Here is a 27,912-nt window from a genome sequence, read left to right as displayed (position 1 = left end):
TTCTTTTCAAATCTAACTTTAAACCTCGTCTTATTCCTCTCTTCATAGGTGGGGCCTGACCTACTGACAATTTTGAACGATTTTATTTTCGTTTCATTTTCGGAGGTTTTGCCCTTTCCAACTCCTGAACTGTCCGTGTTTCCTCCACACCTGTAACATTCCAACGGGGTCACGCCGTGTCGGCGAGGTGAGGGCACAACCTAACTAGATTACGGTCAGGGCGCAGTGATGGGCACGGACGAAGATCTAATAGGATGCGCGGATAGTCATGAACCGACCAATAAGAAGCGAGAGGCGCCAATGTTTGGACGAGGTCTTGGAGGCGGGACCATAGCCGGCCTCGCCCCCCTCCAGGTTGGGTTGACCGGCAGCACCGGCTCGTCAGTTTGGCTTTAATTTGCGGAGGAGACGGGCGGGTAAATTACCTTGCCGTGAAAGGAGGTGAATGCAAACCTCAGCCCGGTGGAACAGAAGTACGTGGCTTTAATCGGTTTCAATTTCTGTAGCGAAACCTTGAGAGATTCAGTTTGGACCTTGTATTCAGGGGAATCTGTACCAACCAACCATGGCTCGTAGCCGCGCGATGGGGGAGGATTTCACCTTCGTCAACCCCGTGGTTAAATATTTACTATTTTTGTTTAACCTGCTGTTCTGGGTAAGTAATTGCTTATTGTTATTTTTTTTGTAAACTCGCCTGGCATCTATTTTGCTTCCGGTGTCCCGAGGGAAAATGTATGTGGGTCTGCGTGCTCAGTTTTTAGAGTAGGCTGCAAACTTGCAGCTTAGCAACCTGCTCTTCTCTTCCCAGTGCAAATATGTTCAGCGAGGAGACTGAAACACGGGGCGTTTAGTACACATAATCGCCTCGCATTTTTCAACAGCGTCCCTTCAACCACCCGGGGCTTTCCTAGCGACAGAGGCTTTTAAATAAAAGTTTTTTCTAAAACAACGTTGGAGGTCCCCCACGATGTCGGGGGAAATCGCATTTTTAAAAAGTTTATTATAAACCTATTTGGAATTTTTAAATTTTTTCAGGGAATTCCCGATTCCATTCAAACCTCAAGTGTTGTTGCTTTCAAGAGGCGCGTGTTTCTTTATCTTCGGCCCTCTTGACCACCCTTTGAGCAAAATTAATAGAAGAGCGTTTCTGGAAGATTTGAAACACTCCGACCTCCAAAATTCCCCCCACCCCGGACCGCCACCCAACACAGAAGTGAACAGGACAGTGGGCGCACTTTTCTACCGCTCCAACAAGGAAAGATTGCCAAAATGATTCCAATCCCTTTAGTTCTAGTGGCCCGTTCATTGGACGCCGAATTAACCTGCTTTGTACTAACCACTCAATCGCGCCGTGGCCGCAGTCTGAATTTCTTTTGTCAACCTTTGACCATTCTGGGAACGAGAGATTTGCATTTGTATTTGCATGGACTTGCTTACAGTTTATTCCCTGTATTCGTGAGAGAAATGCAACTGCTGATTTTGCATAGAACAACAGATCCGGGCCAAGACTCTTCATCGGGACTGGAAAGGAAGGGGAGGAAGGTGGGGGGGAGGGGACAAGCTGGTAGGTCACAGGTCATAGGGTATTTAATATGTCGCCTGAGGAATGGTACCAAGGACAGTACAGTACTACCCTGGGGCTGCAACTGAATATCAACCTGGATTCTGGCAAGTCTCTGGCAAGTCTCTTGCAGGTCTTAAACCCACAAGGGCGCTGCTCATGAACTTTCTGAATGAAACTTTTAAAAAGTGGTGTGACTCCAATCAGCAGAAACTGGTGCCTGCCCGAGATAGATAGATATACTTTATTGATCGCGAGGGAAATTGGGTCGGAATGTAACTATTTCCAGCGCTAAAAACCCAAATAAAACTCTCTCTACCAACATGTTAGAGGGTGCATTCCTGTGCATTAAAGTTCAAAGTAAATGTATTCTCAAAGTACACCTGTCACTATATACAGCCCTGAGCTTCATTTTCTTTTGACCCGCTCAGTAAATCCATAATCGAATCAATGAAAGATTGCGCCAACTTGGACATTCAACACTGCAAAAGACAAACTGTGCAAATAGGAAAAAAAAGAATAATAACAAACAAGCAATAAATATTGAGAACATGAGATGAAGAATCCTTGAAAGTGAGTCCATAGGTGTGGGAACGGTTCAGTGTTGGGATGAGTGAAGTTGTTCTCTCTGGTTCAGGAGCCTGATGGTGGAGAGGTAATAACTGTTCCTGAACCTGGCGGTGTGAGTACCTTCTTCCTGATGGACGCAGTGAGAAGAGAGCGTGGTCTGGGTTTAGTGGTGCTTCATTCAGTTCACTGTGTGCTCGCTGACCACTGCTACATACAGCTGTCAGTAGCTTCTATATCCCGTCCCTGCATGGCCCTGTATTCCATGTGGGATGCTGATGGCATGAATATCAATTTCTCCTATTGGTAAATATGTTTCTCTTCTTTTCCCCCCCTTTTCTATTTTCCACTTTGACTCCTAACCTCTTCTTACTTGCCCTTCACTCCCCCCTGGGTTCCCCCCGCCCTCCTTCCCTTTCTGCTATGGCCCACTCTCCTCCCCTATCAATTATCAGATTCCTTCCTCTCCAGCCCTTGACATTTTCCACCCACCAGGTTTCACCTCTGACCTTCTAGCTCTCCTCCTTCCCCCTCCCCCCACCTTTTTATTCTGGGTTCTTCCCCCCCCCCCGCCTTCTCAGTCCTGAAGAAGGGTCCCTGCCTAAAACGTTGAGTTCCTTCAGCGTTGCTCTGGATTTCCAGCAGCTACAGACTTTCTAGTGTGTATAAGAAGTTGCATTGTGGCCAGCTGTGTAGCCACATCACTGAGCTGTGCAGCACAGTGAAAGGCCAGTTTCTGCAGGACTTGACTGGAATTACCTTTGACCACATATGGCTGACTTCTGCTCCCTTAGATGACATCACCTGGTGCTTACTCAAAGACACCAAACCTCCCTGGCACCCGATGATTTTTATCCCCTGGCTGATAGATTCCATAGTTATCCTCTTTCCAACTAAGATCTCATTAACATGTCAGCAGTTGTGTGCTCTTGCTGTGCTGAAGGTATGCCTTCCAGTCTTTAAAAATCACAGAAACAGACTCGAGGCTCTTTAGGGAAGCTTGGGGGTCATGCTAACAAAGTGTGACTTTCTTTCCAGCGAATGTCCACATTGTAAACAGTTAATATCTTCTTGTTGTCGGGCTTGTAGTACGTCCCAAAGCTTCGCACAACAATGTTGTCTAATCGTTCTCATGGGCTCGACGTCACCCACTGAGTGATGAGAATGGCGAGGGGGGGATCTGTCAGCTGCAGCTTGGCAGAGGAGAGAAGAGCAATGAAACGTTCCTGGTCTTCTGCTGCTGTAGCCCATCCACTTCAAGGTTTGACATGTTGTGCGTTCAGAGATGCTCTTTTGCACACCACTGTTGTAATGCATGGCTATTTGAGTTATGATTGCCTCCCTGTCAGCTTGAAACAGTCTGGCCATTCTCTGGCCTCTCGTTAACAAGACTTTTCACCTACAGAACTGCTGCTCATCTGATGTTCTTGTCTCTCCCACTATTCTCTGTGAACACTAGAGACTGTTGCATATGAAAATCTCAGATTAGCCATTTCTGAGATACTCAAACTGACCCGTCTGGCACCAACAATCATTCCACGGTCAAAGTCACTTAGATCACATTTCTTCCCCATCCTGATGTTTGGTCTGAATAACAATCGAACCTTCTGACCATGCCTGCATGCTTTTATGCCTTGAATTGCTGCCACATGATTGGCTGATTAGACATTTACATTAATGAGCAGGTGTACCTAATAAAGTGGCCACTGCGTGTTGACGCAGAGAAGAGAGAATATTCGTCACCTGTTTTTGCACGCACAACCAGTGATCTGGGAGTTGATTGAGGTCTGAGTGTTTAGTTCAATGAGTGTGTAAGTGAAGAAAATTGATGGGCACTTGTGGAGCAACTTGAAACCAGGCACCTGTTGAGCACTATTCCTCTGGGGGATGCTACAATGCTGAAATGTGGAAGTCATGTTTCAGTAGTGGAAAGCTTTGGTTCGAGCCCATTTTAAATATCATGTTTCGTCAGGGCACCGTAGCTCAGTGAGGGTGTTTCAGGCTTGGAGAGTGCACCAGAGCTGGAAGAGGTTAAGTTGTGAGGGCAGCTCGCATAGATATGGTCTCCAATACCTGAGGTGTTGGTGTTTCTCATTAACCATTTCCTCCAGGTGGCTGAATTCCTATGGGATGGGTAGAACTGATGAATCACTTGTGATCTTGGGAAGACCTTTTGTCAAAGCAAGCACTTTGAAATTCTGGAAGCCTTTCCTGTCGTTAAATAATTCTTCTTCTTGGGCCCTTGGCTCCCAGTGGAGCATCGGCCATCGATGTCCTTCTGTCTCCATTGTCCAAAGTCGCTGGGATGGTTGGGGTTCTGTAATCCACTGTACAGGGGAACGGCCTTCACAGCTTCACCAGAGCCCTGTTGACTGGTCTTGCCGTTTCCACCTCTCGTGATGGGGACACAGGGTTAGATTTTCAGAGGCAATTAAATACAAGGGGTGATTGATAAGTTCATGGCCTAGGTTAGAAGGAGTCAATTTTAGAAAACCTAGCACATTTGTTTTTCAACATAGTCCCCTCCTACATTTACACACAGTCCAGTGGCTGTGGAGCATATGGATCTTGGACCTCTAGAAAGTGCCCACAGCAGGGGTGATTGATAAGTTTGTGGCCTAAGGTAGGAGATGAGTTATACAGCTCTCGTTACATGCACGTGCAGTTCAACTCTGAGTGATTATGCAGAAAGTTTGAAGTTAATAACTCATCAGGGGTGATTAATAAGTTCGTGGCCTAAAGTAGAAGGGGATGAGTTATTAACTTCAAACTTTCTGCATAATCACTCAGAGCTGAACTGCATGTGCATGTAACGAGAGCTGTATAACTCTTCTCCTTCTACCTTAGGCCACGAACTTATCAATCACCTCTGCTGTGGACACTTTCTGGAGGTCCAAAATCTGTATGCTCCACGATCGCTGGACTTAAGTGTGTAAATATAGGAGGGGACTATGTTGAAAAATAAATGTGCTTGGTTTTTAAAAATTGACTCCTTCTACCTTAGGCCACGCACTTATCGATCATCCCTCGTAATGGGTTCCAGCCCGATACGTTGACTGATCGTTTCCACGGATGCTGCCTGACCTGCTGAGTTCCTCCAGTGTGTTGTGAGTGTAATTTAGACTGATCATTGGTTAAATTTCAAAATTGCGATAGATTTGTTCTCTTTAGGTACAGGCATGGGACAAAGGCAAGGTTGAGGTGTTTAACACTAGTCATAATCTGAGAATAGATGAGCAGTTTCATCTGGCTGACTGAATTTAGGTTCAAAGTTCAAAGTAAATTTATTGCCAGAGTACGGGTAATGTCACCAGATAATACCTCGAGATTCACTTTCTTTCAGGCATTTACAGAAAATAAGAAATACAATATAATTTATAAAACCCACACTCAACAAAGACTGATAAACATCCGATGTGCAAAAGGGAACAAACTGAGCAAATAATAATATGTAAATAAGTAATTAATTAATTCTGAGTTGTAAAAGCCTTAAGTGAGTGTACAGGTTGTGAAGTCAGTTCAGTGTTGAGGTGAGTGAAGTTATCCACACTGGTTCAAGAGCTTGATGGCTGAAGGGTAATAACTGTTCTTGATCCTGCTGGTGTGGGACTTGAGGCTCTTGTTCCTCCCGCCCAATGGTAGAAGCATGGTCTGAATGGTGGGGGTCCTTGGGGATGGGTGGACGCTGCTTTTCAGTGACAGTGTTCGTTGTAAATGAGCTCATTGGTGGGAAGGCTCTGCCTGTGTGGACTAGGATGTGTCATTTAGCTTTAGTAGACTTGCCCATTCCTGGGCATGTTGTTTTTCCACAGCAGCTTTCAAATCGCATTACTTGACTGATCATTCAGTTTGTTGCAGTATCACGAATTTAAATGTGTGCTAAAGGTCATCGTTTACATTGCCAGCACCAGCTTAATGCTGCTATGTCTACGTCTACTGTTGGCTCAGGAATGGATGGAACCCGAAGGCGGAACAGTGCATCCTCTGTGGGCTGCGAGGGAGGGCTGACATCACCCCCGTGGTTCCTCTCGGGGTACTTGGAGGGTGGGGGTGTGGCATTTGTTTTCCCCCACCCCCATTCAGTGATGGCTCTCTACAGGCTGATTCCTGGGGGGGGGGGGGGAGAGGGAGAGAGTGAATGTAATCTCCGTTGCATCATGTCCCATCCTTGCTCAGTTTCCAAAGTGTAGTTGACCCTGGCTCACTCTCTGGTTTATGTTGGTTAGATCAGGTTAATTCCCACCGCAGGAGAGCTGGAGTGGCTGGAAGCGCTTATCCTTAAAGCTTTGAGTGGGAACTTGCTCTGTGAGAAGCAGGATGCTGACGTGTGGGATGTTTCCCTGGATGCGGTGGGGAGTCGTACTGTGGGAGCAGCCTGTGTAAAATCCCTGTACGTGCCAACAGGTGGCCCTTTCCTCTGCGTTCTACATGGCTGCTGCTGGTTTTTTAATTTAGAGAACAGGACGGCAACCGGCCTTTCCGGCCCAGCGGGCCTGCACCGCCCAGTTACACCATGTGACTAATGACCAAACCAATCTGCGCGTCTGTGGAACGAGGGAAGAGCCCCACGTGGTCACGGGGAGAACGTACAAACTCCGTACAGACAGCAGTGGAGTTGAACTCTGGTCACTGTCGCTGTAATCACGTCCCGCTAACTGCTACATTACCATGCCACCCTAGGAGGCTGCCTTTCACCTTTAACCCCTTGACCCTGGCTGGATTTGTCTCCCAGTGAAAGACTGACTGTGTTATTTCTGAATTGCAAGCTCTTGGAGACTGACTTACATTTGGTAGGTCCCAATAAATATTTTCCCCCCCGAAGCCCACCCCTCCCCACAGACAATGAAAGATCTCGACAGTGCTGGGCACATTTGTGTTTTCCTGTTCCCCTCCTAGTGCACTCATAGTCTGCTGTCGGGGGAGGAAGTAAACCTGTGTAGTGCACTGGTTGAAGGTCACTAAGGCTTTGACTATAGTGTGGTAACATGCAGCAAGAACTGCATACCCCTGTACTGGTTAAGAAACTCCAGTTGCTTTCAGTTGTGCCGTGTTATTGTTCTGCCTCATTCTTGATTCAAGTTCTGCCGTGGCTGAGTGTCAGTTGGCTTCAGATTATGAGCACAGCACGCTTGGCAGCAGCTTCATTAGTTGCGTTGATTTGTGACACATTGGGAATAAGAAACAGTGGAAGGCACAAGTGTCAGCCAACGTCAGGGGACCTGAGTGCTCACGGAACTGGAGGGAGATGGGGTACAGTCTCGGGGGCAGTTTTATGGTGCATTAAAGAATGAAGAAGAATCTCAGCCCGGAATGTCAACTGTCTATTCCTCTCCATTGATGCTGCCTGACCAGCTGAGTCTCTCCAGCATTTTCTGTGAGTTGCTCTGGATCTCCAGTGTCTGCAGAAGTTCTCATGTTTATTAAAAGATGAAACTATTTTTGTTGGTACTCAGTGAGGTAGGGGTAAACAACTTTGGAGGGATATAATGTAGGGTGCAGCGTAGGAGAGGGAAAGGGAGGGAGCAGGAATGTAGGGGTGATGTAAAATACAGCTCCCATTGTACCTCCACAAGATTATTTTATTTTCCAACTAAATTTGCTTCAGGGTACCTTGCTGTCCCAATCCATTCAGAGTTTTTGGAAGCTTTCCTGATTTCCTGACTGGTGAGCTCAGGAACCTGGATAATGCAAATATCAAATAATCCTGGTATTAATTCAGTGGGCTGCGTTCTCTCGTCATGGGTTCAAATCCCAGCTTGGAGTTTGTAAATCACCCCCAGATCAAAGCCCCTCCTGCACTCGTGAAGGATGAGACGCAGATTGCTTGGGTGGATGAACAGGATCTAATAGCAATATCTTGAGAAGAAGGATTGAGTGTGGTGGTTAATCTAATGCTCTCAATTAACCTTATCTTTTAAGAGCAGATCTAGGACCTCATAATCTACCTTGCTATGGGCTTGCATTATATACTGCACTTTCCCTGTAACTGTAACAGTTAACTCTACTTTCCGATGTTGCTTTCCTTTCCCTTGTACTTCCTCAGTGCACTGTTGTAATGAAATGATCTGTAAGGACGGCATGCAAGAGAATTTTTTTTTTAAAAGTCAAGTTGAAGTTTATGGTCACACGTACACTGCCAAACGAAGCAACCTCCCTCCAGACCAAGGTGCACCACACATAAAGTAATATTACCACAGATAAATTAACAAATAATAGAAGCATTCTGGAAGATTGACATTTAGCATCAGGAGCATTTATGACAAAAAGTTTTAAAAAGTAAGCAGTAATGTTGCAATAAAAAATCAATCACTCCAGGGGATCTTGCTGTGCTCAAGGTGCTGTGTTTCACTACGCAGTAACTGAGATAAAATTTCAAAAGGCTTTCTTTTACTGAGGTGCCTGAGGTTTTGAAAGCACGAGGTCAGTTCCCTTATTTTGATTAAATACCAATTTATCAGCAAGTTTCAAATGGTAGAGGACTAGCTTGGGCCTGCCTGAATGTGTAAGAATGCCAGGAATTTTCTTGGGAACAGGTGTGAACAACCCAGACGTGTAGATCACTGAGCTGGTCTGATTAACCATTAAACCACTGACTCTTTAAACAGGGTAACACACACAAAATGCTGCAGGAACTCAGCAGGTCGGGCAGCATCTGTGGAAATGAATAGATAGTCGACAATTTGGGCTGAGACCCTTCTTCAGGGCTCAAAGCGTTATCTTTTTATTCCTCTTCATAGATGCTACCTGACTTACTGAGTTCCTCCAGCAATTTGTGAGTGCTGTCCTGGTTTTCCAGCTCTGCAGAAGCTCTTTATACAGGGTTCTCTGTGGTCTGCCAATGGATGGATTAGCCATGATCAAAACTAAATGGCCAGAGAGGTTCAAGGTGCTGACTGGCCATGAATTCTGAGTGTTTGGTGGGACTACAGACTGACATCGAGGGGTGGCCAGCTCTCCCACTGTTGGGAGAAGATCTGGAGGGAAGTTTCCCTGGGTAGCGAGGCAGTGGTCAGCTCTGGCAGATGCTTCTCGACATGTTAACAAATTCTTAGAATATTGAATGAGTCACACAAGGGGTCTTATTTGCGGCCCTCAAATTAAGGAAGGGCACAGTTACCTGAGTAAACTCCCTGCTTTCCCTGCAAGCTTTGTGTGACTGGTTCAGCACAATCCTTGCTGGATCCGTAGTGCTGGATTGTGCATTACATTTTATCCTTGCCCTTTGCATTCCAGGGAATCCACGCTTGATAGCAATTAAAACCTTTAGCTGCCTTGTCCAAAATGGTTGGGATTGTGCACTAGAATCTGCAATTGTTGCCTGTCAATAATCTGTCAGAGTGCTGTATGTTTGGTTCATTGGCACAGGGCAGTGTTGGGAGAGGTGGGTGGTTGTGCAGAAACAACACAATGAACTGGTTAAACAGACTGAAGCTTTTTGTGTAGGAATAGTCTCCTCTTCTGCCAGGATGCGACCATACTTGGGTTGGGTGGGGGGCAACACTTTCTATTCCAGCGGTCCCCAACCACCAGGCCGCAGGGCATGTGCTACCGGGCCGTGAGGAGACAATATGAGTCAGCTGCACCTTTCCTCATTCCCTGTCACACACTGTTGAACTTGAACATAGGGTTGCCAACTGTCCCGTATTTGCCAGGACATCCTGTATATTGGGCTAAATTGGTTTGTCCCATACGGGACTGCCCTTGTCCTGTATTTCCCCCGCTAAGGTAGAGACCTTTCATACCAAAATGGCATGAAGTGAAGAAGCAATTACCATTAATCTATATGGGAAAATTTTTTGAGCGTGCCCAGACCCAAAAAAGTAACCAACAGAATAACACATAAAACCTAAAATAACACTAACATATAGTAAAAGCAGGAATGATATGATAAATACAGAGCCTGTATAAAGTAGAAATCATGTACCTGTATGTACAGTGTAGTTGAGAAGATTAAGCCAAACCCGATTTGTGGAAAAACAAATCGGCACGTACGCGCATGCGCACATCATATGCACAGTCACGCATGCGCACACAGGTGCCCGCGCAAGGCTTCATGGTCATGGTAGTCTTTCTCGGGGTAAACACAAGTGTCCGTATTTGACTGCTACTTTTGTCCCTCATTTGGGAGTGAGAAAGTTGGCAACCCTAACAGTAAAAAAGACGTGTTGAGGTGAGTTAACCCTATTTGAACATCCACCACCCCACCCCCCCAGACGGCTGGTCGGCAAAAATATTGTCAATATTAAACCAGGCCACGGTGCAAAGAAGGGTTGGGGACCCCTGTTCTATTCTGTCTGGGAAGCCTCCAACCTGATGGAATGAACATCAATTTCTCGAACTTCTGGTAACTGTCCCCCCAACCATTGTCTCCTTATCTCCTTACCTGCCCATCACCTCCCCCTTCCCTTTCTTTCATGGTCCTCTATCCTCTCCTGTCAGACTCCCCCATCTCCAGCCCTGTATCTCTTCCACCAATCAGCTTCCCAGCTCTTTACCTCACCCCTCCCAGCTTCACCTATCACCTACCACCTTGTACTCTTCTCCCTCCGCCCCCACCTTACCCTGACTTCTCAGTCCTGCTGAAGGGCCTCGGCCCGAAACGTCGACTGTTTACTCTTTACTCCACAGCTGCTGCCTGGCCTGATCAGCTTCTGCAGCACTTTGTGTGTGTTGCTCTTCCCAGCATGTGATTGCAACCTGTGGCTTGTCATTGACTGGATTGTTTCTTCAGTCACACTGATGACGGCTCAGCCGCTGGTGAACCCGGGCCAGGCGTCCCTCACACTGGCCGCTCAGCCGCTGGTGAACCCGGGCCAGGCGTCCCTCACACTGACCGCTCAGCCGCTGGTGAACCCGGGCCAGGCGTCCCTCACACTGACCGCTCAGCCGCTGGTGAACCCGGGCCAGGCGTCCCTCACACTGACCGCTCAGCCGCTGGTGAACCCGGGCCAGGCGTCCCTCACACTGACCGCTCAGCCGCTGGTGAACCCGGGCCAGGCGTCCCTCACACTGACCGCTCAGCCGCTGGTGAACCCGGGCCAGGCGTCCCTCACACTGACCGCTCAGCCGCTGGTGGTCCCAGGCGTCCCTCACACTGACCGTTCAGCTGCTGATGAACCCGGGCCAGGCGTCCCTCACACTGACCGCTCAGCCGCTGGTGAACCCGGGCCAGGCGTCCCTCACACTGACCGCTCAGCCGCTGGTGAACCCGGGCCAGGTGTCCCTCACACTGACCGCTCAGCCGCTGGTGAACCCGGGCCAGGCGTCCCTCACACTGACCGCTCAGCCGCTGGTGAACCCGGGCCAGGCGTCCCTCACACTGACCGCTCAGCCGCTGGTGGTCCCAGGCGTCCCTCACACTGACCGCTCAGCCGCTGGTGAACCCGGGCCAGGCGTCCCTCACACTGACCGCTCAGCCGCTGGTGAACCCGGGCCAGGCGTCCCTCACACTGACCGCTCAGCCGCTGGTGGTCCCAGGCGTCCCTCACACTGACCGCTCAGCCGCTGGTGGTTCCAGGCGTCCCTCACACTGACCGTTCAGCCGCTGGTGAACCCAGGCGTCCCTCACACTGACCGCTCAGCCGCTGGTGGTCCCAGGCGTCCCTCACACTGACCGCTCAGCCGCTGGTGGTCCCAGGCGTCCCTCACACTGACTCCTCAGCAGCTGGTGGTCCCAGGCGTCCCTCACACTGACCGCTCAGCCGCTGGTGAACCCGGGCCAGGTGTCCCTCACACTGACCGCTCAGCCGCTGGTGGTCCCAGGCGTCCCTCTCACTGACCGCTCAGCCGCTGGTGGTCCCAGGCGTCCCTCACACTGACCGCTCAGCCGCTGGTGGTCCCAGGCGTCCCTCACACTGACCGCTCAGCCGCTGGTGGTCCCAGGCGTCCCTCACACTGAGCGCTCAGCCGCTGGTGGTCCCAGGCGTCCCTCTCACTGACCGCTCAGCCGCTGATGAACCCAGGCCAGCCGTCGGTCAGAACAGAGTCCTGACAAGATTTTAATTTGGTGGGCAGCAGGACTGTTTAGGAACGTCATAGGGTTACAGGCCTGGTGTTTGTGGTATTTCCACTGAGCCAAACAGCAGTTCGTTCTTCCAGGTGGTATTATCTTCAATTTAACTCCACAAGAAGTTTGTTATAGTTTGATTTTTTTTCTTTGAGCAAGGGAAGAGGGTATTAGAAGTAAAGCAGTTGAAATGAAAAGTCTGTACTAAAACTTTCTCCAATCCCCTGTTCCACTACTAACATTCTTGGATCCCATGTTCTAAGAGGATCACAGGGTTTTAAGCTAGCTTCGATAGTAGGAACACCTTTGCACCTTCTTAACAACAGCACCCCACTCCCTGCTCTCACTCCTCTGATGCCAGGTTCTCTTTACCAACCGTGATAGGGCAGGAAGGCGGTATGGTTGACGAGACCTGGATCAATTGCACCGGCTGCAGCCTTAACTCCCAGACCATGAGCCAGGCCTCATCCGGAACTCAGTCAACTGATTGCGTGTTGAAGGGATTTAGAGAGGGTCCGGAGGAGATTTACGAGAATAATCCTGGAAATGAAAGGGTTAACGTAGGAAGAGCCTGGGTCTGTACTCTCTGGAGTTTAGAAGAATGGGGGTGGGGGTGTGGGGTTGTTATTGAAACTTCCCAAATATTGAAAGGCTTAGGCAGAGTGGACATGGAGAGAATGTTTTCAATAGTGGGGGAGTCTAGGACCAGAGGGCACAGTCTTTAAGTACAGAGATAAGGAGAACGTTCTTCAGGCAGAAGGTGCTGAGGCTGTGAATTCATTGCCACAGATGGCTATGGGAGGCCAAGTCATTGGGTGTATTTAAAGTGGAGGTTGAGAGGTTCTTGATTAGTCAGGGCATCAATTGTAATGGGGAGAAGGCAGGTGAATGGGGTTGAGAGGGATAATAAATCGGTCATGATGGAAGGTTAGAGCAGATTTGATGGGCCAAGTGGCATGTAGCTGAACGAGATCTGTAGCATGTAGCTGAACGAGATCTGGTCCTGCTTTAGATTCGGGCCTCAACTGTGGCATTTTACAGGATTAGTGTAGAGCTGGCTGGGGAGTGTGCCTGAACTGCTCTGAGTAGGTGGTGGAAGGAGGAACTCAACCGGGCCGTGGGTTGGAGAGCAGCTGGCCTACAGTTAGGCTTATGTTTCCATTGACTCAGCATCAGAATTGGGTTTATTATTGCTGACATACATTCAGTGGCCACTTTATTAGGTACACCTCATTAATGCAAATAACTAATCAGCCAATCGTGTGGCAGCAACTCAATGCATAAAAAATGCAAACATGGTCATGAGGTTCACTTGTTGTTCAGACCAAACATCATACTGGGGAAGAAATGTGATCAAAGTGACTCTGACTGTGGAATGATTGTTGGTGCCAGATGGGGTGGTTTGAGTATCTCAGTATCTCAGAGTATCCCTGGTATTTTCATGTACAATTGTCTCTAGAGTTTACAGAGAATGATACGAAGAACAAAAACATTCTGTGGGTGAAGATGCCTCATTAATGAGAGAGATCAGAGGAGAATGGCCAGACTGGTCCAAGCTGACAGGAAGGAGAGAGTAACTCAAATAACCATACATTACAACAGTGGTGTACAGAAGGGCATCTCTGAATCAACAACACGTCAAACATCGAAGTGGATGGGCTACAGCCCCAGAAGACCGCAAACATACACTCAGTGGCCACTTTATTTCATTTTTAATATCTTTTTATTGATACATAATCTTCTACAGCTATAAAATGGTACAAGACTTCAACAAATTGATACATATACAGTTAATAAAGCTGAAGAAAAACATCAAAAAAGAATAATATATGATGAAAAAAATATTTTTTATAAAGAAAAAAAGGAAAAATAGAGAACCCCAACTAACTAAAAGAAAAAAAACCACTAACTACAAGAGAAAGAAAAAGTGGGGGGGGGAGGAAAAAAATCTATTAGGAACCAACTCCTGGAGCAATCCGTCTTACAATCATCTATATATAGAGAAAAGAAAAATCATCAACCAGTCAACCGCCAATTCACATTTATATAAAATAAGATTGGAAGGAAACCAAATAAATTAATTCAAATTAAATGATAATATTTGGCAAAAGAGCCCCGTCTTCTCTCAAAATCGAATCGAGGATCAAAAGTTCTACTTCTTATTTTTTCCAAACTAAGACATAACGTTACTTGGGAAAACCATTGAGTTAATGTAGGGACGGAGGTATCTTTCCATTTCAATAAAATAGCCCTTCTTGCCAACAATGTAACAACTGCAACTACATGTTGGTCTGAAGATGAAATACCCTGAATGTGATGAGGAACTATTTCAAATAGAACAGTCAATATATTACATTGTAAATTAATTTTCAGAGCATTAGAGATTGTAGAAAATAAAGATTTCCAAAAAGATTTTAATGAAGAACATGACCAGAACATATGTGACAAAATGGCTACTTCAGTTTTATACCTATCACAATAGTTGTCTATGTTTGGAAATATTTTGGATAGTCTCTCCTTTGTTAAATAATAATGGTGAACAATTTTAAATTGAATTAAACAGTGATTGGCACATATCGAAGAAGAATTGACCATTTTCAGAACTCGCAACCAATCTTCATAACAAAGGTCATATTAAGTTCTCTCTCCCTATCTTGTTTGATCTTTAGTGAGAGGTTATCTTTTTGTAGTAAAAATAAATTATAAATTCTACAATGGAGCTTCTCACTAAAGGATTCATATTCAAAATAGTATCCAACAAATCAGATTCTTGCATATATGGAAAATTAGATAAGTATTTTTATAAAAAATGTCTAACCTGAAGATATTACAAGAAATGTCTGAGAGAGAGAATATTTGCTAATTAACTCTTCAAAAGTCATCAATTGACCATCACAAAATAAATCTGCAAAAAAAAACACATCCTGTTATTTCTCCATAAGAGAAAAATGGGGTTGGTTATTGATGGTTTAAATAGAAAATTTCGATATAAAGAGCTAGACAATTTAAATTGTTTAAAATTAAAAAGAGCTGCGAAACTGAAACCAAATCCGTAAGGACTGTTTAATAACAGGGTAGAAAAAAAATTTGGAATTTTAGCAAGTTGTAAAGGTAATGAAGATCCTAATAATGAGGTTAAATGAAATTGTTTGATAGCGTTTAATTCCAAATCAATCCAAGCTGGTTTTTGGCTATCGTCGAGCCAATATAGCCAAAAACATAATTGTTGAATATTAAGAGCCCAATAATACAGTCTTAAATTAGGTAGTGCAAGTCCACCATCTTTTTTAGATTTTTGCAAATGATACTTATTAATTCTTGGTTTTTTATTATTCCAAATAAAGGACGAAATAATAGAATCAATTTGATCAAAAACTTTTTTAGTTAAAAGGATAGGTATATTTTGAAAAATATGTAAAAATCTAGGTAAAATCATCATTTTCAGGGCATGAATATTAGGTGCAGGAGGTAGCAAACAAAGTGGCCACTAGATGTCGATAATTAGTGCAAAAAGAGAGAGAGCAAAACAGCTCAGCTATGGTTTAACTTTCCTGACGAATGCTGACCTGTTTGTCTTTTTTCTCTAGACTATCTCCTTGGTGATGGTTGCCATCGGTTTGTACGCCAGGGTCATGAAGCATGCTGGTGGGTGGCTGCAAGCTGTGCTGATTTCTCTTGGGGGGGGGGGGGTTGCTGGGAAAAGACTGGCAGAGGTGGGGGATCAAGGTCAGGGGAGGAGTTCATCGGTGGATGTTGAGGGGTAGAATTTAGATATTTTATAGGTCAAGAGGTGGAGCCTTGGGCTTGGCAACTGGATGATGCAGAGACCATAAGGAGCAGAATTGGGCCATTTGGCCAATCAAGTCTGTTCCACCATTTCGTCACGGCTGGTTTATGATCCCTCTTAACCCCATTCCCCTGTCTTTTCCTCGTAACCCTTGTTACCTTTACTAATGAAAAACCTATCAATATCTGCTTTAAATATACCCAATGACTTAACCTCCCCAGCCTCTGTGGCAATAAATTCCTCAGAGTCACCTCCTCTGGTGAAAGAAACTCCTCCTTATTTCTGTCCTATTCTGAGGCTGTGTCCTCTGCTCCTAGACTTGACCACTATTGGAAACATCTTCTCCAGGTCCACTCTATCTAGCCTTTCAAGAGTGGGAGTAATGGAATGTTGTGGTAGAAGGTTAATTTGGAGGGTGTACTTGGTCTGGAGAGGGGTGGCCAGTTGAAGGTTAATTTGGAGGGTGTACTTGGTCTGGCGATGGGTGGCCAGTTGAAGGTTAATTTGGAGGGTGTACTTGGTCTGGATAGGGGTGGCCAGTTGAAGGTTAATTTGGAGGGTGTACTTGGTCTGGCGATGGGTGGCCAGTTGAAGGTTAATTTGGAGGGTGTACTTGGTCTGAATAGGGGTGGCCAGTTGAAGGTTAATTTGGAGGGTGTACTTGGTCTGGAGAGGGGTGGCCAGTTGAAGGTTAATTTGGAGGGTGTACTTGGTCTGGAGAGGGGTGGCCAGCTGAAGGTTAATTTGGAGGGTGTGCTTGGTCTGGAGAGGGGTGGCCAATTGAAGGTTAATTTGGAGGGTGTACTTGGTCTGGAGAGGGGTGGCCAATTGAAAGAGCGATGGGGTTATGACAGAGATACCCTGTTTTGCAGAGGCGGCCATGGCGTATCTTTCTGTGGACCCTGCCATTCTCCTGATCGTGGTGGGCGCTCTGATGTTCCTGATCACATTCTGTGGGTGCATCGGATCACTACGGGAGAATATCTGCCTCCTGCAGACGGTGAGTAATGCTTTCATGGAGGCTGGGCTGGTGGCTGGGAGAAGCTTCCCTGCCTTCTCTGTTAGAGCAATGACGGTAAAGCCCCGCTCTTTCTGAAGTCAGGACCCTCTCAGTTGGGTTCAGAGTATCTGGACATTCCCGTTGCCTGCCACTTGTGGAGTGACCCTTAAAATAAGATGAGACATGGGAGCAGAGTAGACCATTTGCTCATCTAGTCTGCCCCACCATCTGATCATCATCCACTTATTTTCCCTTCAGCCCTTCTCCCTGTAACCTTCGACACCCTGGCTAATCAAGTACCTTACAACTTCCGCTATAAATATCCCCAGTGATGTGGCTTTCACAGCCGTCTATGGCAATGAATTCCACAGATTCACCACCCTCTGAAATTCCTCATCTCTGTTTGAAAGGGACATCCTTGTATTCTGAGGCTGTGCCCTCTGGTCCTAGACTCCCCCACGTTCACTCTGTCCAGGGCCTTCAGGCCCGTCTAGGGACGGATGTCACCAGAAGTGGAATTTGCCACTGAGAAGTCAGTGGGAGGGGTGGTGTATCTATGCGCCATACCTGCTTACTGAGGATGCACCTCGAAAGTTCACCATCTTCATCCCAGTCCTGAGCGCCACTCAGCTCCTTTCCAGATCCCTGCAGCTCTCCGGTTTACTCGTCTCACCCAAAACCAGAGGGCGTGTATCCAAAATGAGAGTGGGGGATATTTAAAGAGGGTGTGTGGGGCACCTTATTTCCTCAGAGGAATGCTGCCTGGGATGGGCTGCCGGGGGAGGCAATAGGAGGAGACACAACCATGCCATTTCAGAGCCTTTGACGCAGGAATACGCAGGGAATGGATGCTGATGGGCTGGTGTACAGGCAGACGAGTTTAATTTGTCATTGTTTGGAACAGACATCATGGGTTAAAGAGCCTATCACTGTGTTGTTCACTATTGAGCATTAACCACCATGTCTCATCTTCCCCTTGGCTTGAAATCCCCCTCCCCAGATATGCAAACAGTGGCTGTTGCCTGTATAATAGCTGTCATAAAGCAACAAATCTTGTTCACAGAGAAAATTAGACTGACTACTCCCTCCTGTCCGAGGAGCTACACTGCGACATAGTGGTTAGCAGAATTGCTTAATGATGCCAGTGACCACCGATCAGGGTTTCATTCCTGCCATCGTCTGTAAGGAGGTTGAACGTTCTCCCCGTGACCACGTGGTTTCCTCCGGGTGCTCTGGTTTCCTCCCACAGTCCAAAGACAGACCGGTTGGAGTTGGTAATTTGTGGGCATGTTATGTCGGCGCCGGAAACATGGCATCACTTGTCAGCTGCCTCGGACTCTGTTGGGGCAGTCCGCAAAGCAGCACATTTCACTGTCTCGATGGACCCGTGACAAATAAAGGTCATCTTTATGTTCTCTGTCCCTCTCCCTCCTCCTCTGTGCTGATCTCGATCTGATGTGGTTTGATTTTCCAGTTCTCTATCTGCCTGACGCTGGTATTTTTGCTGCAGCTGGCCGCTGGGGTTCTGGGCTTCATCTTTTCAGATCAGGTATGATGTTTGTGGAGTAATGTGGGTGGTCAGTGGGGCGGAGGGTGTGGTTATAGTTCTGAGGGCAGAGGGGAGGGATCTGTCTCTGGTGGTTCCTGTTCAGGAAGCAGTGGGTTTAGTTATAAGGGAACGTTGCCTATCACTGGCATACTTCGGTATCTGTTTTATGACACCAAAGCAAACCGTAAGTACTAATGAGAATAAAGAGGAACAGTGTTCATGGACCATTCAGAAATCTGATGGTGGAGGGGAGATGCTGTTTGTGAAATGTTGAGTGTGCATTTTCAGGCTCCTGTACCTCCTCCCTGGTGGTAGTCATGAGCAGGGGGCATGACCCAGACCCCAAGGGTGGATGCGGAGTAGATAGATAGATATACTTTATTGATCCCGAGGGAAATTGGGTTTCATTACAGCCGCACCAACCAAGAATAGAGCATAAATATAGCAATACAAAAACCACAAACAATCAAACAACAATATGCAAACTATGCCAGCTGAAAATAAGTCCAGGACCAGCCTATTGGCTCAGGGTATCTGACCCTCCACGGGAGGAGCTGCAAGGTTCGATGGCCACAAGCAGGAACAACCTCCCGTGCCGCCCAGTGTTGTATCTCGGTGGAAATATGAGTAGTTGAGGCTTGGCCTTGTGAAGATGCCCTCTGGTGGGGAGGCTGATGCCTGTGATGGAACTGGCTGAGTCTGAGTCTGAGTCTGATTAAACATGGGCCTTTGCTAAAGGATAAGTTTAATCCAGATGAACAAACTGTGAAAGATTCCTCCTTTACCCCTGATGTCCTTGTAGTTTAAAAGGTAAATGAATAGGAAAGGTTTAGTGGGATATGGGCCAACTGTGGGCAAATGGGACTAGTTTGGTTGGGAATCCTGGTCAGCATGCACCCGATAGGTGGAAAGGCATGTTTCTGTGCTCTGTGACCCTGGTAGATCAGGGAGTTGGATGTAGCTAACAGGAAGCTGGAATAATTGAGGGGGCTTGAACCTGCGCATCTTTGAGTAACACACATAAAAGTTGCTGGTGAACGCAGCAGGCCAGGCAGCATCTCTAGGAAGAGGTGCAGTCGACGTTTCAGGCCGAGACCCTTCGTCAGGACTAACTGAAGGAAGAGTGAGTAAGGGATTTGAAAGTTGGAGGGGGAGGGGGAGATCCAAAATGATAGGAGAAGACAGGAGGGGGAGGGATAGAGCCAAGAGCTGGACAGGTGATAGGCAAAAGGGACACGAGAGGATCATGGGACAGGAGGTCCGGGAAGAAAGACGGGGGGGGTGGACCCAGAGGATGGGCAAGAGGTGTATTCAGAGGGACAGAGGGAGAAAAAGGAGAGTGAGAGAAAGACGTGTGTGTATAAAAATAAATAACGGATGGGGTACGAGGGGGAGGTGGGGCATTAGCGGAAGTTTGAGAAGTCGATGTTCATGCCATCAGGTTGGAGGCTACCCAGACGGAATATAAGGTGTTGTTCCTCCAACCTGAGTGTGGCTTCATCTTTACAGTAGAGGAGGCCGTGGATAGACCATTCCCATTCTGACATGTCTATCCACGGCCTCCTCTACTGTAAAAATGAAGCCACACTCAGGTTGGAGGAACAACACCTTATATTCCGTCTGGGTAGCCTCCAACTTGATGGCATGATCATCGACTTCTCTAACTTCCGCTAATGCCCCACCTCCCCCTCGTACCCCATCTGTTACTTATTTTTCTACACACATTCTTTCTCTCAGTCTCCTTTTTCTCCCTCTGTCCCTCTGAATATACCCCTTGCCCATCCTCTGGGTCCCCCCCCCACTTGTCTTTCTTCCCAGACCTCCTGTCCCATGATCCTCTCGTATCCCCTTTGCCTATCACCTGTCCAGCTCTTGGTTCCATCCCTCCCTCTCCTGTCTTCTCCTATCATTTTGGATCTCACCCTCCCCCTCGAACTTTCAAATCCCTTACTCACTCTTCCTTCAGTTAGTCCTGACGAAGGGTCTCGGCCTGAAACGTCGACTGCACCTCTTCCTAGAGATGCTGCCTGGCCTGCTGCGTTCACCAGCAACTTTGATGTGTGTTGTTTGAATTTCCAGCATCTGCAGAATTCCTGTTGTTTGCATCTTTGAGTGTTTTGGGATGGGGGCTCTGCCAGAGGGGCCACTTCCTGAGCAGGATCTGCTGCCGTCGGTCGCTGTAGTCCTCTAGTCTGCCACGTACAGGTGGAGCTCACGTCACTTTGCAGGCGCTACGGTGCTGAGATGCCAGTGTGAGACATCCCCATTCATCCCAATCAGGTTGCAAAATCTTCAGGGCTCAGTAGCGCATCAGCTGGTGTGGGGCTTTACAGTACCAGCGATTAGGGTTTAATTGCTACTTCTGTCAGTGGAGATCCCTCCAAACCTCCCCCACCTTCTTTATAGGGCCTCTGCCCCCTTCCCTCTTCAGTCTTGACGAAGGGTTCTGGCCCAAAACGTCGACTGATCGTTTCCACGGATGCTGCCCGACCTGCTGAGCTCCTCCAGCGTGTTGTGAGTGTTGCTTTGATCCCAGCATCTGCAGATTATTTTGTGTTTCTGTCAGTGGAGTGTGTTCGCTCTCCCCACGACCGAGTGGGTTTCCTCCCGCTGCTCTGGTTTCCTCCCACAGTCCAAAGGCGTACGGATTGGCGTTGGTGAATTCTGGGCTCTGTTCTCTCTAAGCCTAGCTCGTGCACGGCCGTGCAGTGACTGAAATGCTTCTGTGCACGTAGCCTTTGGCGTCGCACAGCTGGAACTTTCTTTTGTATTACACTGGACAACAAAGATTTTGCTTCCTGAATACTTTTGGGTGTCTTATTGATTTTGGGCTGCTGATCATGAAAATCATCATGAAATTTCCCTATCGCACAGCAATTTTTGAAATCTCCTATATTTGTTATTTCAATTCATAATTCATGTCAATTAAAATGTTGCTTACGGTGTAAGCTGAAAAGTTTTCTGTCTTGTCCAGGCAGGCCTGGGCAAGGTCGGGCAGGGAGGATGCTGCATGGCGGGACAGGTTTTAGAAAGGTTAGAAAAAGCATCACACACACAAACACAGACACCATTGTGTTTACACGTATATCAGTTTGTGATCACGATGTGCTTGCTCTACGCGCATAGCATATTGTGTGTACTCATTATAATAATAAAGCAACTGTGTTTGTGATGGCAAAATGTCTCGCCAGCAGTCATGCTTCCTGTTATATTTCTGGTGAGTATACACTTAAATCTCACAGATGGAGCATGACTCCTCTTCTTAAGAAAGCCTATGAGCTCTACTTTGGGTGTAAAATTGGCGACCAAGATGAAGCCTGGGCTCCTCACATTTGTCACACAACACGCACTGTGGAACGTAGCGCTTGGCTCAGAGGTACTCAGAAGTCAACGCCATTCGCTGTCCCGATGATATGATGGGAGCAGAAGGATTGTGTGACAGGCTGCTCCTTCTCTCTGACCAGTGCGTCTGGTTTCTCTGCTACAAACAAGAAATCCGCTGAATACACCAATCTCCATTCACCATGAGACCTGAGCCGCATGACGATGGTCCTCCACCGGAACGTGGAGTCTGGAGGAGGCAGACGAAGATGCCAGGAGTGGAAAACGACACCGATACTGAAACGGATTTTGAACCCTTTATGTCGAGTGAGCCTCGTCTGATAACTCACTCTGAGTTAAAGGACCTGGTCAGAGACTTGAGTTTGTCAAAGGCAAAAGCAGAATTACTGGGTTCAAGACTTCATGGATGGAATCTGCTGTCAACAGGCACAAACATTTCCGTGAAGGATTTGGATATTTGAGACAGAATAACTAATGCAAATTGGTTAAGGAGGGCATTTTTGTTACTCCATAAATTAGTGACAGGCAATTAGAAGAACTTCTAGTGGGACTGGAGAAAATTGCATGGAAGGTATTGAAGGATGTTGTTGAAAATTTTCTTGGCGACTACAGAGCACCAAACTATATGCAGCTGGTTGTCAACATGCTTCAAGCAGACAAAGCCATGAAGTGCAACAGGTCACTAAAGATTCATTTTCTGCATTTCCATTTAGACTTCTTCCCTGCAAATCTTGTCGCTGTCAGTGACGAGCAAGGTGTCATGGAGAAACGGTATCAGGGCAACTGGAACCATCAATGCTGGCTGATTATTGTTAGACACTTATGCAAGAAGTTTCAGATGCTGAGTACAAATGAAAATCATCAACAAAACATTTAGCTTATTTGAGTATTGCAAAGCGTCAGCACTGTTATGCAATTAAACACATTATATTCAATTGAAAATAATTTCTTGTTTCTCCAAACTCCCATATGATACAAGTATTCCGAAATTATATTTGCATTTGGCTTCAAGTGGTCTATCATAAACCAAAGAAAAACTCCGGGAAACAACATTTTCAAAAAATTTGTTGTCCAGTGTAACAGGATCTGCATGTATTTCCATGAGGGTTGGGGGGGGGCTTTCCTCTGTTTCAGCCCTGGTATTGAGAGGAAGCTGAAGGAATCATCCTCACCAATGCTTCCCTGTATCTCACTAAACATTTGTAAACAGTGATCTCTCCTCCTGTTATGTGGAATGAGATCTTTTGCCATTCATATTAAGATCATTACTGTCTACCTTTGCCTGATCTTTAACGTTCCTGGAGTTTGAATTAGCGCAGTTTCCAGGAATTTTTTTCTGCCACTTTTCTCTTCTGATTTTAAGCTACTCCCAGTCCTCAGACATAAGCACAAGCAATTCTGCAGATGCTGGAAATCCAGGGTAACACACACAAAATACCGAATGAACTCAGCAGGTCAGGCAGCATCTATGGAGAGGAATAGAGTCAATGTTTGAAGCTTCATAAGGACTCCAGTCCTCAGGCCTTTTGTTTGATAATGCTCTCGTGAAGCACCTTGGCGGTTTAACTTATCGAAGGTGTAAGCACAATTGTTTGAGTTCTCCAGCTGCACAACCCAGGGGCAGCTTCAAGCCGATATGCGTAGTTCAAGCCAATACAAGTAGACTGAAATTGTATTCGTGTTCAGCTTCAAGCAGTCGATCAAAACTACAAAAAAAATTGTGGAAGCGACACTTTTGGGGGGGGGGGGGGGGGTGGAGTTGCAGTCCAGTGTTTTGTTGATATAATTTTGAAACCTATGTAATATAATTGTGTTGGCATGCGACCAAGGGGTTAAGGCGTTCATCTGGTGATTTGAAGGTCGCTAGTTCGAGCCTTGGCTGAGGCAGTGTGTGTGTCCTTGAGCAAGGCACTTAACCACACATTGCTCTGCGACGACACTGGTGCCAAGCTGTATGGGTCCTAATGCCCTTCCTTTGGATAACATTGGTGTCGTGGAGAGGGGAGACTTGCAGCATGGGCAGCTACTAGTCTTCCATACAACCTTGCCCAGACCTGCGCCCTGGAAACCTTTCAAGGCGCAAAGCCACAGTCTCACGAGACTAACGGATGCCTAGAAAAATTGTGAAATGCACTGTAATTGTTAATTAATATGTTCAATATATTAATTAATATAAGATTAATAGAATATATTTTTGAATAATAAATGTACCACAACCTTTGAAACATTTTAGAATTTCAACGTACTTACATTGTTAATGTTTCAAGTTACAACATTGTTACAAATTGTAACATTAAACACAGAATGGAAGTTCATTTTTCATAAAAATATTAATAAATTACAGTCCCAGTATCTTGGCGATACCGCTTATTGGAGAACACTGTGAAAAATCTGCTGCATCTATCAGTTCTGATGTTGATACTGTGCCAATGATTGATTCATTCAACGTGTGTGTAATCATTTGGATAACTGATTTCCTGATGCTGAGTTAACAGAATGGCAAGCATTTGACCCTGTTGCAAACACAACCAATTCTGAGTTTGGAAAAGAGAATGTTATACACCTGACAAAAATGTACTCAGCTACTATTGCGAACAACGATAAAAGCATTGCCTCAAAAATATCACAGGAATACTGTGATTTCAAATTTGTCACTTCTGAGAAAGTTAAGACTGGTTAAATTAAGATTTTCTCTGATATGTTGAACTACATGCTTAGAAATAAAGACTTTGAAGAAATATCAGTTCTTGTTAGTATCACTGGAACATTTCAAGCTTCTGGTGCTGACTGTGAACATGGATTCCGTTTTATGAATTCAATCATGTATAAATCCAGAAACAGATTATAAATGGAACATTTAGATGATCTAATGAGGATTAAAATGCATCTTCATCTGGGTGTGAGATTAATCTGGAAAGTGTTTATAAACAATGGATTTGTAAGAAAGACAGATGAAGAAATAGTTTATGAAATGTGAAAAATTTTGTACTGTATTTCATCATACCCTTCAATTAATAAAATCAAAAGGATGTGACTTTTCATTTTTCATTCAAAATATTCATAGTATGCACATTACAAAAACATTTAAAGTGCTGTACAGTTTTCAGGCCATGTAAAATCTTCCTGCTCAGAGCAATGGTTGGTCACGCAGCTATGGGGGGAAAGTTTAGAGGGAACGTTGGTTGTGGACATGGTATGTTATGCCAGAAGCATGGGGACACTAGCGCACTGTCCCCAGAACATCTCCAGACTATGTTGGTTGTTGATGCAAATGACACATTTCACTCTGTTTTGATGTGTATGTGACAAATAAGGTTAATTTTTAATCTTATTGAATTCTGAGTGCGACAAAGTGTTGATCTATTCTTTGACCAAAGGTTGACATCATAGGCTGTGGTCTCTTTCTTCTCCACAGTTCCTGATCAACACAACCCCTTTCCCTCACCCCAGTAACTTAATAGTCTCCAGACCAATGTGAATAGGTTTTCCTCTCAAGAGGCTGCCTGACCAGTGGGGTATTCCCAGGAAGATTATTTCCTGTTCCGTAAGATTGTTTGATTTCTGTGCTGCAACAGAGACTCTAATTTGGCAATCCTACCTCTTGTGAGCTGTTCAAAGTGAATAAAGACCCTTGGAGATGACATTGAGATGGTGGAGTACATGGAAGCTTGGTGCAACAGTGGAACAGGCATCCACCCATTAGGCATGTTCAGCCCCATCTATGTCACATTGACCTCCTCAGTCACTCCCAGAACTTATGGAAGAGGAGTAGAACAGGAAGAATCACTGGAAAAATAAGAAGATAATTATATGGTACTACTGTATTTGACCTTTTCCAAGGGTCGTCACCTTGTTGGGGTAGGGAGGTTTGTGAGATTCTGAGATCCCAAGAGCTGCCTGGAGTTTAGCTCCTGGTAGGGTTGCCAGTGGGAGTACCATCAGAGAGCAGACAGAGCAATCCGACCAAGATCTCTGGTGGAAGATGATATCACATCACAACGGTAGTGAAGGTGGAGGAAAGCTGCAGTAATGAAGGGTCCCCAATCGTCCTACGTTCCACGCCGCTGGACCCTGATGTGGCTTACCTGTGCATCAGCCTCCCCACGTTCAGCAAAGTTGTGCATAGGGTTCTCCATTATGGGAGTCCACCCTAGGACCCGGAATTGGCCTCTACAGCTACCCAAGGACCCGCCAACAGACAACCCCTTCGGAGAACATCATACTCAGCTCGTGATTGCATAATGTACATTGTGTCCTTTGCTCTACCTTTTGTGCTGAGCATCGTGCTGATGAGGGCAGTTGATCTGAGACTAGGCTTCAGCAGAGCTCTGTACAGAGACACTTTCGAGGACCGTTTACAACTCATATTCTCAGTATTATTTACACAGTTTCTCTTTTCTGTATTGGTTGTGTGTCAGTCTTTGTTAATGAATAGTTTTCTGTAAATTCTGTTGCATCTTTTCTTCCTGTAAATGCCTGCAAGAAAATGAATCTCAAGGTAAAATATGGTAACATGTACTGTAAATACTTTGATAATGAGGTTACTTTGAACTCTGAAGTAAGCCAATGACACTAATTTCAAGAAAAATGTCTTGGCCAGTCAGTGTAGAAACAGAATATGAATTCCATCTCTCTTTCCACAGATGTTGCCTGACCCGCTGAGTCTTAAAATCAGACAGCTGCCTCATGACAACATTGTTATCTGTTTGCAAATTGGCTGCTGCACTTTCAACTTGCAATAGTGTCCACCTTTCCTGAGTCCTGATGAAGAATCTTGACCCCAAACATTGACAGTAGTTTCCCTCCAACAATGCTGCCTGACTTGCTGAGTTACTCCAACATTTGTGAGTTTTGCACAAGATTTTCAGCATCTGTAGAATCGCTTGTGTCAGTAATAGCAGTGTCTGGTCTCATTTCCAGTCATTTCTTGATCGCTTGTGTCTATAATAGAAGTGTCTGGTCTCGTTTGCAGCTGGCCTACAGTCACATCAGTTGATAACCTCCACACCAATTCCTTGCTGGCTGAGATTTGTTTTCAGTTCGTGTTCAGACTAGTTCTTTCCCTCTGAATTCTATAAACAAATGATTCATGAAGCATTCCCTTGCAAACCAACTTGAGGAAGCAGGGACTTTCAGTTCAATGCATTCACTTCAGCATTTCCATTCCATGCAGCTGTTGCCTAATCCTCCTCCATAAAACCACCTACACATCTGTCCCTCTCTGCCCCACATCTGTCCTTATTAACGCCCTTTCTCGATCTTAAAGAGCTCCAGCGTGGGTCCCCTTTCATCTTTCTGAAGGAAAATGGCGTCCAGCCTGAACTGTAGTGAAAGCCCTGGTGATCTGGTGCTTCACTCGCAGATTCAACAACTGACATCTGAAGAACTCTCAACCAAGCAGCTGAATCCCATAGTTTCTTTGAAAGAGCTGCTGGGGTTCAAAATTAAGATGCCGAATGAAAGAGAAACGTGAAGTGCAAAATCACCAAGACTCGAATTGGGTTCCTGTGACCATCGCTGTTTCAGTAGTTCCCTGTGGAGCTTCAGCGCCCTCTAGTGGCTCAGTATGGAAATGGATCACTGAGGGCCTGAATGTCCTGCAGCTGAACTCTGTGTCTGAGCACCTTTTACTGTTGACGTCTCTGGGGTAAAGGTATTAGTTGTTGTTTTGGTGCAACTGTTAAGGCTGATTTATACTTGTGCGTACTAGCTTACGCCGTAGCCTACGCAAATGGGCTACACCGTTGTGAGCATTTATACTGGTGCGTTGGTGTGTCTGTGTCGCGCTGCAATTCACAGCCAAAACGCTAGTTGGCGGTGGGGTTTCTATGCCACCGTGTTGAGTTTCTTCATGTTGAAACTCAACACGAAGAAACTCAAACTTCAAACAATGGCAACTGAAACTGAAGGAGGGTGAATTTTCTGTGCTTGTCCGGCCACTGAGAGACATGGACGAGGAAATGCATTTCAAATATTTTCAGATGTCAGCAGGTACATTTGACGATTTGGTTCATCGTCTCCAACCATTTACTTCACATCAGTGTACGCACAGTATACTCAGAGACTGGCAATCACCATTCGAGTTTTAGCTTCAGGTGGA

At 46.0% G+C, this 27,912-nt stretch overlaps 1 protein-coding gene across 1 annotated transcript in view; it reads left to right on the top strand.

The window, feature by feature from the left end:
- Positions 1–370: 370 nt before the first annotated feature.
- tspan33a (tetraspanin 33a) overlaps positions 371–27,912 on the top strand; it is a 44,462-nt gene continuing 16,920 nt past the window's right edge. Inside the window, exons 1-4 of the mRNA XM_072241083.1 lie at positions 371–655; positions 15,722–15,779; positions 16,794–16,921; positions 18,396–18,470. Of these exons, the coding sequence (XP_072097184.1) occupies positions 566–655; positions 15,722–15,779; positions 16,794–16,921; positions 18,396–18,470 (351 nt within the window). The 5' untranslated portion in view covers positions 371–565. The remainder of the gene's footprint in view (positions 656–15,721; positions 15,780–16,793; positions 16,922–18,395; positions 18,471–27,912) is intronic.

This window comes from Mobula birostris, chromosome 23, assembly GCF_030028105.1.
Source record: "Mobula birostris isolate sMobBir1 chromosome 23, sMobBir1.hap1, whole genome shotgun sequence".
In the NCBI taxonomy this organism is placed as follows: Eukaryota; Metazoa; Chordata; class Chondrichthyes; order Myliobatiformes; family Myliobatidae; genus Mobula; species Mobula birostris.
This window is presented reverse-complemented; position numbering and strand designations above follow the sequence as displayed.